General features: G+C 39.0%; 1 protein-coding gene across 2 annotated transcripts in view; it reads right to left on the minus strand.

Moving 5' to 3' along the window:
- Positions 1-18,409, minus strand: part of TBC1D9 (TBC1 domain family member 9) — a 52,451-nt gene that overhangs the window by 3,091 nt on the left and 30,951 nt on the right. The window contains exons 9-20 of one of the 2 annotated variants that reach the window (XM_029962284.1): positions 18,149-18,299; positions 16,374-16,588; positions 14,490-14,607; positions 13,279-13,564; positions 12,439-12,568; positions 8,862-8,960; positions 8,672-8,740; positions 7,050-7,290; positions 2,635-2,700; positions 1,296-1,382; positions 352-426; positions 113-213 (exon numbers count right to left, since the gene is read on the minus strand). In XM_029962284.1, coding sequence (XP_029818144.1) covers positions 113-213; positions 352-426; positions 1,296-1,382; positions 2,635-2,700; positions 7,050-7,290; positions 8,672-8,740; positions 8,862-8,960; positions 12,439-12,568; positions 13,279-13,564; positions 14,490-14,607; positions 16,374-16,588; positions 18,149-18,299 — 1,638 coding nt within the window. The remainder of the gene's footprint in view (positions 1-112; positions 214-351; positions 427-1,295; positions 1,383-2,634; positions 2,701-7,049; positions 7,291-8,671; positions 8,741-8,861; positions 8,961-12,438; positions 12,569-13,278; positions 13,565-14,489; positions 14,608-16,373; positions 16,589-18,148; positions 18,300-18,409) is intronic. The other variant, XM_029962293.1, reaches the window with a different exon arrangement.

An 18,409-nucleotide genomic window follows, 5' to 3' on the forward strand; every position in this document is an offset into this window, starting at 1 on the left:
AAAAATGTATCTGCCTCAAAATAAAACCTTTGTTCAGTGTTAACTGAATATTTATACATATGTGAAGAAAGTTTAACGCTAATGAAAAATAAGTAACTGTCAACAGAAGTACCTGATTCAGCTTGGGCAAATCCTTTGCGTTTTTGGTTTTGGATTTATTCTCCTGGCTCCACATTCTCAGGTAATTTCGATTCTCTTGTGAGCTCTTCTTGCCTATTGGCAACAAATTACCCATATATGCAGGAAAAAGTCCATGAAGAAACCTTAAATTAATACTTTTTTTTCCATGTTCAAAAGGAGCATCTTTACAAGAAACGAAAGATGTAACTCACACGGAGACACCATGCATACCTTTGTCTGTTTTCAGACTCACTGTAACAAACCCATCATCTACTCCTTGTTTGTTCCTGCTGTCTAGGCCAACAACTAGGAAGTGGAGGGGCAGGGGGAGAGAGAGATCAGCGTGGTTTTAGATACATACATAGTTTTCATGTGTACAGTGCAAAATAAGAAAATGTTTACACTGCAGAAAATGGAGAGCAAAAATGATAGGAATAAATGATGACCTGCTGACATATTTAATTTATAATATCACTAATAAGCCTTGAACCATCTTAAATTTTGTTTGTGTAGTACAATGATTAGCCTGTGTTACCACAACACAGACAACTTCTAGCATGATGTATGTTTGGTGATTATATTAATGCATTTTCTCTTGTCTCTCAGGACTTAAAATTGCCATTTCCAATCTATTAAACTCCTACCTGTATTTTCAAACAACCTTCCTCCCCCTTGTAACCTGAAGAATATTTTCCTTGAATCAGAGAGAAACTTCACATCAAATATCTCAAGAAAGATAATGCCATTTAAGGCAACGGCAACAAGACACTGCCTTTCATCAGGGCACAAAAAGATTTCAAACTGCTGAACTACATTTTGATGTTTTAGTCTCGGTTTCACAGAATATTTTAAGTTCTGATCCAAATATATCGTGAAAGTCAATGTATCTATTCTTATTCTCCATCAACACATATATGCTGGACTTATCCCAAAACAACATCTACTAAAACACACTTGATGACATTATTCTGCAAGTACTTCTGCAAAGCACAATCCAGGGTGGCTTGTGGTGTAAACATGCCTGCACCTCTAAGAATATAAAATATATACAAATACTTCATACTTCCTTTTACAGGGAATACTTCACTTGCAAAGTTTAACCCAATTAAAAAGTAGCATATGTTGTTTGAAATGCATTACCTCATCTTCTCATGCCCAAGACAAAAGATGCCTACCGTGTGTACACTCTGGTGTGATGTCTTCAAAAAAGTACTGAGTGGCTTCAAAAGCAGAGTCTGGCTCTTCTTGCTCAGGGGACGGATCTAAGGAATATAGTAAATATATTTCATTAACAATTCTGCCCTTTAATTAAAAACTAAAAGATATTTCCATTCATACATTGAGAATGTCAGTTTCTAGAAGTAAAAGTGTGAGGATGTGATGGACTAGGAATCACCTCTTTTCAGCTCTTTTCAGGAAATGAACAGCTGGACCTGAACTGTCTTCTCCCCAATATCCAATACTGTCTAAAAAGGAGCTGCCTGCCTTCAGAGGTTGGCTTACCCATCTTCCCATGTCTACTTCCATTACTTTCTTCTGTGTAGCTCAGTGTGTCCTAAGCAGGGTATCAACTCCTTCCCAGCTGGAAACAGTCTGTCATGATTTGTTATGAGCTTACCAGTCCCCCAATACCAGAAACTGCATTTTTAAAAAGAGATCTGTTATAGTTCAATATTTTTTTAAAGTATTTAAAGCTTTCTTTCCCCTGTTTAATTAATGAATCAGTCAAGCCTACCTCCAAGCAAAGCCAGCTGGGAGCAATCAGGGACTCATGCTCAAAGCACATGAAGGTGAATGTCCTCCTAAAGCCTTTAGACATCTCTACCAGAGCATGTAAATGGACACTAGACTTAAACCACCCAAGCAGTTGCAACGTACTTAAAATTGCAGGTTCAGTGAGGACAGCAATAGGTTCTTTACGGCACTTGCGTGACAAGACAGAGAGGATACAGTTCCAGGATATCATTTTCTTCAGAGGCAAAATTGTTTTGAGATGTTTTCGTCCCCTCTCCACCCTAATCTGCCTCTCTCACTTAGCTGAGTCCAAGTTTGTACAGCTCCCTGGAAAACACATCTATGAAACCATCTGGAGCTTCCCTCTGCAAACAGTTGTGTCAGCCCAGAGGGGAAACCAAGAACAAAGCCTGGGGACAGAAACGAGGAACCAGGGCATGCAGGAACATTTCAAACTAGCTTTGATATTAAATAAAGTGCATTATTATGGTAACAAAGGTTGAAGAACACTGTATTTATGCATGGGGGATATCACCAACCCCAGATCAACAGGCAGAAGACACATATAAATGGCCTGTGTGTGGCTTGAGCTGTGTGGGTGCTTTCAGACTTTTCAAATCTCTGTCTGGTTATGGTAGAAGCTCTTTATTTTACTGCTGCATAAACAGCTACAATAGTTCCAACAAATTAATTTTTAATTGGGAAAGCTAGTCATAAACAACTCTGCTCCAAATTCCTGTTCTCAACAAGACAACAGCTATTTTAACATCATTTACTTACCAGGCAAAACATGCATTTTATACAGTAGCTTCAGCTTCTCTGTAAGATCTCCATGGCATGCTGCACCTAAACAGCATGACATACAGTACATTAATACTCAGCATTCAATGCCATTTTATTTATTATTGCTGCAATATTTTGGTTTAGAAGCTGCTACATTTACTCTGGAAAGCACTGTAGTCCCTTTACAGACCAAAATCATAAGGCAGTCACTTGATATGTAAGATTATACAGTCTGCAGTAGAAATAGCAAGAGAACACAGACCAATTTACCCTGAATTTTGTATTTCAACCTTGGGTCCTTCATTAAATGCCTATTTTATAGTGCTCAAAAATAAGCTACAGTCATGGCATTACCACCCCAGAAAGGCCTCTGGCTGAAAGTTAACAAGACCTTTTTGTGTGGACCTCAAACTTTCTAATCTGAGGATCCAATAAAAACATCACAAGACTCAGAGCAATAAGATATTTACTGAAAAAAGAGAGAAATTCAAGTAAACAGCATTTATCATAGCTTAGCCACGGGCTAAACTGATGTTCAGGCAACACTTTCTAATGATTTATCTCTATTCCTTTCTGGTTAACACCGTAATTAGCTGTATGAAATCCAAGCAGTCTATTGTAGCCCCTCCTTCCAATTAATTAAATGGATAGTAGTTAATTTTAAAGTAATGAAATAACTGTTAATCAGACTTCTTAATAAATCTCACTTGTTGTGACACGCTATTCATAAACAAATGAATTAACCTTCAATAATTAGGTTATGCAGAGATTTATTTTACTTTATAGATGACCATGTCAACTTGCCTCTGCTATGTGCAAACTACAATGAGTGGTTTGGCAAATCCTAGCAATCACAGTCTCTTGTAAAGCTGAATGCTACAATAAATACTGATATTAGGCCAAAGGATTGAGCACAACTACATTAGCCATTTTGCTTTCAGCTTGGTGTTTTAAGCACAAAACCTTGTTATGTTCCTTTCTGGTGCACCATGCTGTGCAGATAATGCTTTCCCTTGTACTGAAACCATGCCTTAGCTTATGCCCCCAGACACCAGGTGAAGTGCCCCACTGCTAAAGGCAACCTGAAATAACCAAAGCATAGAATTGCCTGCAGTTCTGCATCCTCCAGCAACAGCTAGGGAAGCAGTCACCAGGGCACAGGGTGACACATGTAGGCTGCTTGTTCCTCTCTCTGTCCCCAGATGAGAACTGAAAAAGCTCAGTTGCTACTGCTTTTCACCTGAGATGAATCTGTGCGAGCTTCCTAATGTCAGGCCCTTTCTTTCCCCCTCAAAATTACGGAGAGCATTGCCAGCAGGTCGAAGGAAGTGATCCTGCCCCTCCACTCAGTCCTACTGAGGCCACATCTGGAGTCCTCTGTCCAGTTGTGGGCTCCTCCGTACATGAAAGACATGGAGCTCCTGGAGCAGGTCCAGCAGAGGACAACACAGCAACACAAAAGTGGTGGCTGCAGTTGCCCCTCCCTTGACCACAGGTGGAGGGGTGCAGAGTGTTTGTACAGCATTCAGCTCCCCGAAAGCATTGGAGAAGTGGTGAGGTTAACACTCTGCTTTCTGAACGTGCTTCCACAATCTGTGGTTGAAGAGTTTTCAAAAAGGAAAAAAAAATACACTCAGGTACTCCTTGCAAGACACAGTTTTCATGGTGCTGACTTTTGCAGGAGGCTGTGATGAGTGCTGCAGTCAGCAGCAGCCACTGGAGAAGTGGGAGGGCTGCACGTTCTGCAAAGAGAGTATTGCAAAAACACGATGGGAGGCAGGAGACCACTTTGAGTCTGGGTAGAAATCTCTCCAGCTTACTAGGAAGCAGAGTCAACAACTGTCATGCTCTAATTCAGTGTGGTACAGGGATGCAGGTGAATAACAGCTCATAACCAAGGCTGATAACCCCTTTTGAGCAGCACCACTCCTTAGGCAAATTAATCAAGATCACTCCTTTAGTTGAACTTGCAGTAACATAACACAGAGTAAATGTACAGAAGAATATGCCAGGTTGTTCCATCTTTGCTCAGCTGAGGCCTTAGAGGCACCTGAAGCAGGAAGTCTTTGAGCTATTTGCTGCAGGGACAGTGAAAAGGAAATAGAGATTCCCAGTTGCAGCTACAGCACTCTCACATCCCAAGGATTTCAGACTGACACAGAAGAAAGGGCCATGAGATCACACCACCACCCTTTGACATCTCCTCTTCACGCAGCTCCTAGAAGAAGTCAGTGGCATCCATGAGAGGTTTTGAAGGAACAAATCCTTATGGTTACATAGAATAACACTATTGAAAGAGAGAGGTGTGAAACAGAAATGCTTCTGGTGCCATGGCTGCTTCAGAGGACAACAAGCAGCCTCCAAAATGGGCCATACCTAGAAAGTACTTGGACAAGGACACTTCCTTTAGGAAAGACAGACTTGAGTAATCAGGGCCAGAGTTCAATTCCGCTGTTTGGACTCAGTAAGAAGCGAGAGGGCAGTGCCCACAGGTCACCTCCAGAATGCCCATCCTCTGCCCATGCTTGCCAGGACAGCCACAAGGAAAAGGTGACACAGGCATCTTCTCAGCAGATGCATCTTGCTCCAACAAAACATACTTGTCATATAAGATACTTTCCTAGCCAAAGCATATTGGGTTGGTGAGGCAGACAGAAGCAGCTGATGTTTGTGGAATTATTAAAAGTCCTGGGGCATGGTGAAATATGCTCAAAGAGATCCAGTGTTGTTTCTGTTGACTGTGTTGCCCTTTCTACCATTCATGTGCTTCTTAGACAAAAGGGGTCAGCAGGGTTGACTTTTTTTAGAAAAAAAAGTTTTCAAGCTACACCACACTGGGCTTAGTTTCTGAAAAAATGTGGGTTTGCAGAACGAGCAGTTTTGATTATTTCACTCATTCAAGATTTTAATTCAGTCATGTTGGCTTATAGCCACATTTGTGCATTTTATATTAATTTCTGTTCACAGTGGTCAACACTGGCCGCTGTTCTTATTACTCATTATTGGTTCCAAAAAATGCTGTCTCGGTCAAAAACTGGTTTATTGATATTAACAGCACTCTGTTAACAGCAGGAATAGTTAATTCATGGGTCATCAAAAGGCCATTGAGTGTTACCTGGCAGACAGTCCCTCAAATACAAACTGCTACATCACTGGGGTTTTTGGGTGGTGTGAAGGGGAGGTGTGCAACCAGCTTTACTGTCACATAGCTATTCTGTACCTGCAAGAGAGCAGGTGTTACCATCGCTGCACAGAGGTTTTAATGCAAGGCTGCATTTGGAGCCCTAACACTTAAGCATAGTCTTACAAAGAGTTGCTAAAAGCCAGATTGGGAAACCTTTTCTCTCTCAAAAAAGGATCAAAATGTAAAGCTGAAGGAAATGCCAGGTTGCCATGAAATACATGACAGATGGTGAGATGTTGATCACTTACAGGGAACAATTCCTGCTATATTTAAAAAAAGACTGGCCAGCTCCTGCCTCATGTTATTCCTAAGGCTTGCACATTCCCTGTGTGGTGATACTGACTTCCATGTCCTGAAATCTGGTTTCCTCAAGACCTGCATGGGCCATAACCTTCACAACCAACACTCAGCCTCCTTCTCTGACCTGCACCTCCACTTTCTCCTTTTCAGGTGACTTCCATCCCGCTCTCAGTCTGCAGCCTTGCTTGCTGATTTCAGAAGGAATACAGGTAGTACCTCCCACTGCAAATACCGTGGGGTGTGTTACCTTCCCCTCACGCAGGAACACATCTATGTGCCACCTCAGCAGGCTTCTAAAGAGAAGGACTTTTATTCAGGGGCAAAACTAGCATCCTCACTCTATCCTTTCCCTGCCCCTTACATATGCACACAAATTTCTCAAGAATCTTCTCCATGAACAACTAAGGGAACAAATGCTGCCTCTCTCCTCTTTCCAGAAGCACTAACAAATGGTAAAAATTCCCATCTTTCAGGGAAAGCTTAAGGAACATACAACGAAATGCAGTGTCACTGAGAAAGGAACACTACACAAGAACATACAAAGGGTTTTTCCAAAGGAAATACTCTGACTAGGAGTAATAACACCATTAAGCACACAAATTGGGGTCCATTTCTGCACTGAGAGTTAGTAGTGAGGGAAATTTTAAGATCCTAATGGATGTGCAGTTCAGGTGTTGTCCTTCACCCAGTGTGATACACCACTGGCTAATGTAGATGCAGCTACTGAGACCAGCCTAAACCCCAGTAGGAACCACCGTCACAGGCATGATAACATGAACTCAACAGAAAAGTAACTTATGCAAATTAGCATATGTTAAACTCATTATCTGATAGCTAATATAAGATCTGTGTTTCTGAAGGACGGGACACCCTTCAGAACAAACCATTTTGGTCCCATTATTTCGGAGGTGCCGTGAACCCTCCTTACTTAGCCCAGAGACGAACTCGCGGAAGTTGATGAGCAAGTCTCCATTTTCATCGAGCAGCCTGAACAAGCGGGCAGCCAGGATATCCGAGTGAGTCCCACACGCCCAGGGAAAGAGGAGAGCGAACATGCCCTTGAACTGCTCGAAGTCAATGCGGTACTGCTCCAGGTAGGGCAGGCTGGGATCGTGCCGTTCGGTGGCATTGCTGTTTCCCCCCCAGTAGCAGCTGGTCAGATGTTCTGCCTGAACAGAAGGGAAATACCACGAGACTGTCAGCACCTCTGTGAACAGTTCATCGTTATCAGTGATAAAAAAACCTCCCGAACTTGTACACACACACATTCTTAAAACAGTGTAAGGTAACAGATGTATTTGAATTTTCCTAGCCCTTCCACTTCTGGAACAGGTTTCTCCTCTAACCAGAATAAAAAGACATCCCTCTATTTAAAAAAAAAAAAAAAAAAAAAAAGAAGGTAAATCAAAACTTGTTCTGCCTCCTAAGATGAAACATGAAATTCCCATTTTGAGCAGAGCAGTAAGCAGCTGTGACTTCCATATATACACAGGCTTGTTGTGCTTAGTCACCCTGTTCACTCTCATTACACAGTCAAGTCAGAAAGGGGAGTCCTATGAAATCTTTATTTAATCTCTAATCATATGAAAATAGCTGTTTATTTGAAATATTTTTTGTTGAACTCTAGATTCTCAAAAATACTTAATAATGTACTATTCTACTGAACTCATTGAAGGTTCTGATTTTGGCAGCACCTATTTAAAAACAATTCAGAAGCTTAGAGAAAAAGATACAAGCACTGCCCAGTGATCAACCAGGACTGTCTGACTCGGTCTCACTGATTCCATGGAAGACTGAAAGAAGGTACTGAGGGATTTGGACAGTCACCAGACTTGTCATTTACAGATGGGAAATTAAAAGTAAATAAATTCTTCATGGTATATATATATAAAAAAAAAATCTCTGTTATAACAAAACAGAGGACGAAAGCATCTTAAAACACTGTGCATGAAGGTGAAGTTAAAGCATTTAACTTCTCACCTTTCAATATTCGGATCTAACAGCATTGCTGTTCAATCAACTTACACTCTGTAACATCACTCTGTAACACTAAATTCCCACGTAACATATTAAAGCATTAACAATGGCAAAAATCAGCTATTGTGACTACAAAAGTATTAGCTGTCTCAGACAATAAAACAAAGGTATTTCTCTGCTAAATTCCAAAACTTAGGTCAGGTAGAGAGAGACATAGGTTAGGTTTCTAAAGACTGATCAAAAGCCTCTATCTATTCACTTTTTGTTTTCATCAGTGCAGGCATTTTTTTCCATGGACAAATTATTCATTCATATTACTTTTCCATAGTGAATTACTCACCTCCTGATGTTTTAAAAATGGGTTTTTTTGTTCTTGTTGTTTTTTTGTTGCATGTTTTTGCTTGGTTGGTTTTTTAAAATCAATAATATAGCAGCTAATTCACGTTTGTATCAAGATACCCCAATAGTAACTTGCAGACTTGACCTGGTCTTTAGAAAAGACACTGTCCCACAACAAAAATAAATGTTTACATTTCCTGAAGGTAATATGATCTTATCTTCACTTAGCTTTACCTTGAAAAGAGCATATAGTTCCTCCAGTTCATCGATAGTAAAAGAAGTCTCTGTCACAATAGTTCGTACCTTTTGAAACATAACATTAACAGTTATGGACTTGAAATCCACGTTTCACTGAAAAAACTAATCTGAATTTCAGAAACTGACTGGCCTTAATATTTGCAAAGAAGATTATTTCAGTACTTACCACATTGCGCTTTGTAGTATCTTCAAGGGTTTGGATGACTTTTAGTCTTTGTTTGAATCTCATCTGTTCAATTAAATCCGCTCGGATACTTCCAAATTTCTTAAAAGAGAAAAAGTAGTACAGGATAGTCTGTGTATTAATATTCAGAATATTTAGCTTGCCTTTAATGTATTTCAGAAATTAATTCAATTATGTGATATACCACAAATGGAACTGCTGTTAAGGCATTTTTTTTAACACATTACAAAGTTATGAAGACTTTATGAAGATTTTATTTTTCCCAATAACTGATTTTCATTTGAAAAGGCCTTTATTAAATTTCAAACTGTAATCTCAGTAATTAGAAACCTGTTGCCTGGCAAAACTCTATGAATAGATTGTTTCATTACTCCCCCTGCAGGGTTTTATTTCAGCATGTCCTGGAATGTCTCATAATCATGACAGAAGAGAGGATATTTCAACTAACTTGATCTCTACTGGCTGAGACAGTATAGCAGTCCTTACATTCTCAGGATCTGAAACCAAGTATCAAGAATGCAACTTCCATCAGGAAAAGATTCTTTTAAGTACCCAAGTCTTATTTTCAGAAGTTTCTTTTACAATGCACATAACAGTGTCAGGGAGCTCCTGAAAACAGTACAGAAGCATCTTAGGGGAAAACCTATTAGGAATAATATTCCATATCTTCATAAGCAGAGAATCTCCAAGATTCATTTTTGTAGAAGTATTATAAGCAGAAGTTTCTTACCACTCAAAAAACACTTGTAACATACTTAAAAAGGCACAGATGATCAGCAGGAACAATAATGCCAGATATCAAGTACACCACATGTAAAACTATAAAGAGGTGGCAAGAAACTTTCAAACAAGATGGATTTATATTTCCAGTGCAAGTGCATCTACACAAGCAGGTTATAATTTGCTGTCACCTTCTTGTATGATCAAATTAATGACAAAGCTGCATTTATCTATAAAGATGTTAATCTTTATCATGTACCTTGGGAATAAAAAGATGCTTAATTTACCTTGAGTATTTTGCAAATAAAGAACGCTTTTGACAAAAATGGAATCTAGATAAACATTTATGAATATCAAGCATCACAGACGTCACAAAACCTTGAAAAGACAGGTATTTTGGCTCTGAGACCAGATCTATTCCAGCAATCAGAGTTTATTTGCTGTTCTGTAGGCCAAATGAGAAGGTCTGTCCACATCCTTGAAACTAAGACTCATGCAGCCTACATGCAGAAAAGGAAGGTTGCATGCAATTACCTTTTGGGAATGGTGCCTGGCCCATTTTAACTTTCGAATTGTATAAGGAATTGTTGGAAGTGTGTCACCTGTTTTAAGTCAAAACTGTATCAAACCTTTCAGCAGCACAGACCTTTGAGTGTCAGCTGTTTGGTTAAAATGGCCAAGATCCAGAGACTACTATAGACGTAGCTTAAGTGTTTAAGGCCTATTTTCTTTTCCAGACTAACACACAAATCAAATGAGTTAAGCACATCACAGCTCTGAACAGGAGTCTACGCTCCATGGGCAGCTAGTGAACTGTGCACAGGCTTTTAAAACTGCAGGGATTATACCTTATTTCAGTCACTTCTATTATGAACATTATGACACTAGGGTCTATGGTTTCTGAATTAAATGCAATATTGAATGAAAAGATAAAGAGATTTCTTAGTAGAATGTATTCTTGGTAAATAAAAAAAAAGTACTGGCAGTGTAAAATGCACTTGTTATGTATATTCTCTTATTTCAAGAATGTTTTTCCTTTGAAAGTCTCCTCAATACCATCAGTTAAGTATCAAAGAATTCATCTAGACCACTTTAGTTTTCACTGGAGACTTCTAATATGTGCATCTGACATGATTACCTAAGAGCTGGACAGGGTCAGAGCACGATGGAAAGCAGCTCATCATAAAACAATCCAAACATTGTGCTTTTGCCAGTGCTATCAAGCTGTCAGGCTCATCAGGTTCCCATGACATATATCATAGGACAGTCTGCAAGGTTCTCCCCTTTCCTTGGGGGTGGGGGGTGTGTGTTTGAGGGAGGGTAAATGTCTCCAAGATAAAACATCTTCTTCAGCTGTAGGTCTTCCTACTTTTTGTAAACAATAAATGTCTAAGAGATGAAGATGGATTAAGATGGTTACCTTTAACAGTTTAAATTCTAAAAAAATAACCAAAATATGCTCACTTACTTGGTATTTCCCTCTTTGTGGCTGTAAGAAAGCTAACAGTGAATTCCCAGCCCTGACTGCACATAACTAATGGAGAAACATTACAGATGTAACAGATGCCTTCAAGTTTTTTTATCTTAATAATATACTAATGAATTGTTGGGGTCTTTTTAATAATCAAATCAACTACAGTGACTCCCCTGAAACTAATTCCGTCTTTGCAACCAACTCCTGCTTTCCTCACAGTTCTTCACTCTCCATGCTACTTGTTTTGCCTAATTATACTGGAGCACAGAGGGTTATCTGGAAGGAGCTACAAGGTTCTGTGCTGCAGAAGCCCCAGAAAGACAGACTGGCTCTGCATAGAGTGAGGTTATTAATCTAAAAGCAGTTAAGCCAATGCAAGCAGTCTTCACGGCAAGGAAAACAGAAAAATACAGCGGAAACAGAATTTCACATAAATGCCCTCCTCCCCATTCTAACATTGGTTGAACAACTTTGGGTGATACATTTTGCCCTCCAGAACAGAATACTCTAAGAATCACCTACTTCCTTATTAAATAGCTATCAAGCAAGGGGGTTTTAGGAACATAGGAAGTGCCTTTGAAAAGGTTGTCCTATTTCTAAGTATGAACTGACTTCTTGAATGCTTGTTCAAATATCTGTTTATGCTGCATGTCAATGGAAAGAAAAAAGGAAATTAAGGAGAATAAATCTTTAAAGTTACTCCTTAATTTTTATAAAAAATGGTTATGTCAGTGTATATGAGAGGCTTTTAACTGAAGGCTTATTTTCAAAATTTAAGGAAAATAAAACCAGTTTTCAGATTATAATTGGTTTTGAAGGCTTTGTCCTATGCTTTATAGATATTAGTTATTACCAAATCCTTTCATTTGAAACTTTTTTAGTTTTAGTGACAGTAGAGAATATAGTGGCCCATGGTCATAATCAGCAGTTGCTGAGGGGAAATAAAAACAAAAAAGGTAAAAGAAACAAGACTCCACTGGTAATACAAAGATCTTTTGAAATTATACAGATTTCACTAATATTTCTAATATTTCAGTTTGGAAAGGCATGAAAAAACTGAGATGAGAATTAACCTTTTTCAAATTACAAGTTCAGCCTTTTGTTTGCAAATCACTTTTTGCTTGTGGGATGTTCTCCTTTGAGTCCTCAGGTTTCTATATAAAACATCTCCAATTAAAAGTTTTGGTTAAAAGAAAAAGAAAGTCTAACCCCTCTCCCTTGGCCCACTTCAGCCTTCTGAGATGAGTCTGTATTTCTTTTATGTTCTTTCGGTTTCCAGCAAAGTCAAACTATAGAGCATCAAATTCCTCTGTGAAGCAGAAGTTGTGTGCGTTGGCAAGTTCCTGTTAAGGAATCTTATCCTACCTCATAGGAAGACCTGATCAATCTGAAGATATCCACCTCAGGATAAGGCTCTACATCATCACTGAGCAGTGAGTGAAGATGAGGAATGGGTGGAAGAGTGCTGTCCTTATTAGTTACACTGTCCAAGTATCTGGTGGGAAGAAAAAAGAAGAAATGAGAAGCCCAAGATACATTTTTCTCTTCCTTTCTGAGGGTTAACAGAAAAAGGGTTACATATAGATTATTAAATGTAAAAATTACCAAGCTGCACTCTAATAAGAGTAAGGCTAATGAAACTTATCATGAATAAAAATTCCAAAGTTTCAGCAGCATCTTGGAAACTAAGCACCACTACCAAACACGAGGAAATCAGAGGTTGCACTCAGCAATATCAGTTTGTATTAAATGACTCAAGCCCCTCTATTTACCAGCCTCCTGTTTCACTGAAATCTATTGATTCAAGATCCTACTTAATTCTTCTGAGTTGTATTTAGTCCATTCCCAAAACAATTTCCCTTGACATTGAGGCTTTATCTTAGTAACATTTAAAAGGCAGCAGGCAAAAGATGAAGTAACAAACCCCATGCAATTAACTAAAATAATCAAACAAATTAGGTTTCTATAACCAGATTTGGGAAGTTCATTTGATTGTCTTGAAGAATTTATCTCTTGTTGGTCACTTAACATTATTCTAAGTTAACATAAATACCACCTTACGGGGATGAGAGGGGACTAGAAGAACATCAAAGGTTTACATACATGGTACTGGTTTAAATTCAGTATTTCAACATAGAAGACAAATCAGAAAAGTAAGCAAAAAGAAAAATAAAATTAAGATACTTTATTTTCTGTAATAAATACCTTCCCAAGACTGTCATGGCTTCTCCATCATCTTTACAGTTAAGCAGCTTGTCTACATTAGCTTCGAGGACAGCGAGTGCTAATTGAAATATCACCTTTATTCCTTCACAGAAGAAACAATCCACAACCACCACTGCACTTTCAAATGGCATTACACTGAGGAAAAGAGTGAGGAACCAGGACAGGGAAATGGTGGAGATTACACCCAGGTCCTGCATGCAGTCATAAAGCTGTGGAATGTAGTCACGAGCCAGCTCTTCAAAGACACCCTGATCCACCAATGCTCCTGTTGAAAATAAATAAAGTTGAACATCCATTAACTTGGGAGCAACTGACACATTGCCATTTAGGGGAGAAAAAATATATACATATATTCTATATATAAATATATATAAGTACAAAGCCTAAAAATATTCTACACGATGCTTACACACATTCTCTCACTTTCAAATAAATAACAGATTCCATTACACTACTGAGCTGTACAGACAAATTGAACTGTAATATGGTTTATTCTGCTTTAATTATATACTTCACAATAGCTAACAAAGGGTCAATTTGGCCTAGCACCTACACAATTTAAATGGTGGCTTTATATTCACCGTTATTAATTGGCATAAGGCCTCAGCATCACCTGTTGAACGAGGCCAGGGTGACTGGGAAGGTTTGGAATTATTTCAAGAGAACCCCATGTTATACATTTTTATGCCATAACATCAGTGTCTTATGCAGGCCAGGAAAAATCATTTCTAGGGCTGAATGAGTATCTCATGTGAGCTACAGTAAAAAGAGTTTCCATGATAAATTGAAGAGCCACTTCCACATACACAAGGAAACCCCTCTGACAACAGGAGGTAAACAGGCACAAAGACTTCTACTGCAAACTGCTAAAGCTCCTGTTTCTACCTTACCTTAATCAGATAACTGGATCATCTAAAATTCAAATTTTAGCCTCCCATCTCTTTTCAATTTACTTTGTTTAAGCCCACTTCAGAATGCTGTCCAATCCTAAGTGAAAAAACTATTAACTACCACAGTATGTGTTTATGGAATTGCTTCTGTGCTCCTGAGCAAGCTGGCTTGTCACTGGCATTCACGGTTGTATCCACGCCACACATACATCTACACATACATTTGTTTCAGTACAAATACCACCAATTATTTTGGTTATTTTTTGTACTGTCTTTTTAGAAAACATCCCCATGACATACCAACAACCCTTGTGTTGTAGTAGTCAGGTAGCATCCGTTCACAAAGAGCCACCAGCAGCCAGAAAGCTTCCTCCTCTTTTGCATAAAGGAGGAGCACTGAAGTGACAATATTCATAGCCTAAAAGAAAGAGAAATATAATTATTCAATACCTAGCACAGTACCTGGGAAGATAAGTGGTTAAGAAATAAGCTACATCTCCCCCTGCAGACCCCAAACTGTTCAAGTATTTCCCTGTAAAAACAGCAAGACAGTGTTTTCCCAGTGCTCAAAGGAAGACTTAAGAAAGCCTCAAAAAAATCACAAAAAATTGTTAGTTGTTTTCTTTTCTTTTTTTTTTTCCTTTAGAAAAAGAATAAATCAAGATTTCTTTTCCTAATCAAGGGTCAGCTCAGATCTGCAAACATCCCATTACACTGATACTGATACTCTCCCATAGGTGCTCTCGTGGAATCTGGGTCTGGTGCAGCCAAAACACCTCTTACAGCACTAATGATGCTCCAGCACTCCTTGCAGAGGCTGCCTGCGCTGCCCGTGCTTTCTGCTCCCATGGAAAGGTCAAGACAGAGCACCTGTGAGCTCAGACAAATGCCTGTAAGGGTGTCATTCACAAACAACCAGAGCACAGTGAAACACAAGTGCCTTGCTGTTGTTCACTCTTCACATTTGAATGTGGACATGACGGTTTGCTACGGCCTGTTTGACTCTATTTCAAATACCACAGCACTGTACAATGACCTCGAATTGTTTGCTTACAGCCTTTGACTAGACTGCTGTTAGTCTGAAGAAATGAAGTATTTCGGTACTATTTTCTTCTCAGTTTGTCTCCTAAGGAATTAAATTTCAAATCCTGTAGCATTTTAAGACTCCAGCTTGATCACTACCTGTCTGAAACCACAACTAAGGTCTCAGCTGAAGCTCCAAACTATGTTACAGCTCTGTCAAAGTCTGTGTTATTCCTTTTATCTTGTCTACCATGTATGAAATACTTCAGTGCCTGAATTCTCACTGTAGCATTCTGAATGCCATGGACCAAATCTCAAGGCTATTAATTACTGTGACAGCTTTAAGAACCAGAATTGAAGTGTCTTTCTAACGTTCCCCTGTTAAACAACCTTTGCAAATGTTGTTGTAGCTATTACTTAGTATTATATTTGTTATTAAATAATTTATGATGGTATTTGTTAGAACTGCTTGCACTTACTCGTCAGTCTTAACAGTCAAACATTAATTAGGCTTCTTAATACTCATGAATTTAAGTTTCCTTTTTGCAAAAATATGTAGGAAGGAAAAAAAAAGGCCCAGGTGATAAGCCAGATTTATATAGCAAGAAAGAATGATTTAGGACCAGAAGCTAAAGTGACCTGAATCACAGGCATAAGAACACCAAAACCAGCATTAACCAGCATTAACTCTATGGATACATGGTTGTGGCTCACAGTGATGAGATATCTTCTAGGGTGCTTTATTTTTTGACAAGTGGAGAGTTATTACAACTAATACATCGAATAATTAGATAAATATTTAAGGTTTGAGGGGTTTTTTTGTTAGAAAGAATCTTTCTTCATGGTCCATTTGTCATTTTCTGTAGATGCACTTCAGGATGGCTCTGTCCAGTTTCTAGATTTATGGGCAAAACATACAGAGAACTTCACATCTCTCAACATGTGCTGCTAATACTGCTGTCAGAGTAGCTCCTCGTGTCAAATCCCTCTGAGCTCAGCATTGCTGCCACTCTGCAGTGCTGAGGTGTCAGCTCACAAGCATTATCCACGTGCCAGTGCACTTCACACAGCTGAACACCCATGTGCACAGCTGAAGGAACAGGAGTATAAGGATAGAAGCGGAATTCCAGAAACTGAAGGAGTGCAGGGTGTTTCAATTACCTGACAATATCCTATGTTTGGGTTTCTAAAAGCATAAGCTGTCAGGACTCTCCTTAGAGCAGCAATGCCCATCTCGTTCTGGAACGCAGGGTGTTCCGGGAGGGAGCGGTGCAGATCCCTCTCTATCTCTTCTGTAGCAAGGTTATATTTTCCCATCGATTTTTCCACTAGGTCCTCATAATAGCCAGGATGAGTGGCCATTTCATTAATGGCTCCTGAGAGTGGGAGAACAGTATTAAAACCAGAAGAAAAAAGGAAGAGTTGGCAGGTACAGTATTCCAGCTTGATGATCTGCTGCCCTTTCCTCTCATCTTGAATATCATCAAGCATGCTCAAAAGCATCTCAAATATGAAATGTTATTTTGGTAAAGGTGATTAAAAAAAATAAAAAGGGTGTGCTTATGTGATTATCAGCCCTTCTTGTCTTCTCTTCTAGTAGCATTTTTATAATGAGGTTAAAAAAAAAAGGAAGAAGATAAAGCCTGTCTCTCAGCCAGAACAAAAAATGAGGCATGAAGAACAAACCATCTATGCAGTCACATGGTATCATGAGCTCCCTGTGCAGATGGCTGCGGGTTTGGTTATCCTAAATACCCAAAACATGCCTCTCTGAGAAAGTTACTTGCCCTGAGGAGGGCAAGTAGATTAATGTTTGCTTGCAGAAAGTATGATACATCAGCCAAAAGCAAGAGACTCATGAGTTCTATATCTGCTTCTGAAAATGACTCTGTCATCTTGGGCAGGACACAGCCTGTCTTAGGGATACCACCACAGGCTCACAGAGTTGCTATGAGATTTCATTACTGACTTTGAAACTTCTCTGGAAATGAAAATCAAGCATCAGTAGCACAAATGGAAAATATTAGTTACACATACACCTTTAAAATTAGTCTAAACTAGCTGCTAATCGGACACAAAACAGAGTTGTGCATTCCTGTGTATATTTTCTGAAATCATTTGATAATGCCCAGCAGCACAGAGATGTACATGATTAAGCATTATTAGGGAAGAAATAGAAAACAAACCAGAAAGCATCATATAAAGTCTCTGGTGAGCTCATATCCTAAATGGTGTGGGTAGCTGTGGTAACAATTTTGGGGTGGGCTAGAGCTAGAGAAGGTATACAGTAAGCGAAGGGTTATGAAGAAAGCCTGAGGTTGAACTGATTTCCACATAACTAATTAATAAAATTAAAAAAATTAATAAAATTCTTCAACTTTGAAAAAAAGGCCTAAGGGGATACAGATCTAGAGAATCCTTCATGGCACAGAAGATGGACAGAAGTATTTTCTTACCTTTTTTCACATAATGGGAACATCTAATAAAATGATAAAGTAACTTTTTTTTGTATTATTAACAAAAAAAGATAGTGGTTTCATGCAACATGTGTGAACTTTGGAATTCCTTGCAACAACTCGCTGTGAAGGCCAAAAGTTTAACTGGATTCAGAAATTACTAAGTAAATGGGAATGAGGCTTGCTGGTAGATGTTGAACATCCAGGAGGCCCCTAGACTGCTGGCTTCTGGTAACAGAGTGTGCATTCTGCTTTTTTATACTCTTCCCTAAATTTGTGAGCCTGTTTGAAGAAAGGGTACTTACTAGTCTAAACAGAACTCTTGTCTGAACCTGTCTGGTGCCTGCTAACAATCACAACCTTATTTACTCCATATATTTTTAGACACTTATTATCTGCACCTTTAATCATCTTTGAAATCTTTTTTTCCCCTTCATGCTTCTGCTTATACCCCACAGTCACATTCAAATGAATACCTACCTGAAAAGAGTAGCCAAAGTTCCCCTCTCATGCTTTCTGGAATGCCCTTCAGCACAAGGTCTCTGGTTTTCTCTGTACGATACATACAGACTCCTTGGCCATATTCAGCAAAGTGAATCTTCCAGGCCTGTTCCTTCAGGAACTCTTTAGCCTAAAAGCAAAGGAAGGCAGGCATAAAGATGCAGCTTCTCTTCCCAACACTCTGCCCCACCGAAATCTTAAGTGCTAAAAAGCCTACAATGTCCTAACTTTCCAAGTGAG

This window comes from Manacus vitellinus, unplaced genomic scaffold, assembly GCF_001715985.3.
Source record: "Manacus vitellinus isolate BGI_N305 unplaced genomic scaffold, ASM171598v3 scaffold_0_pilon, whole genome shotgun sequence".
Classification (NCBI taxonomy): Eukaryota; Metazoa; Chordata; class Aves; order Passeriformes; family Pipridae; genus Manacus; species Manacus vitellinus.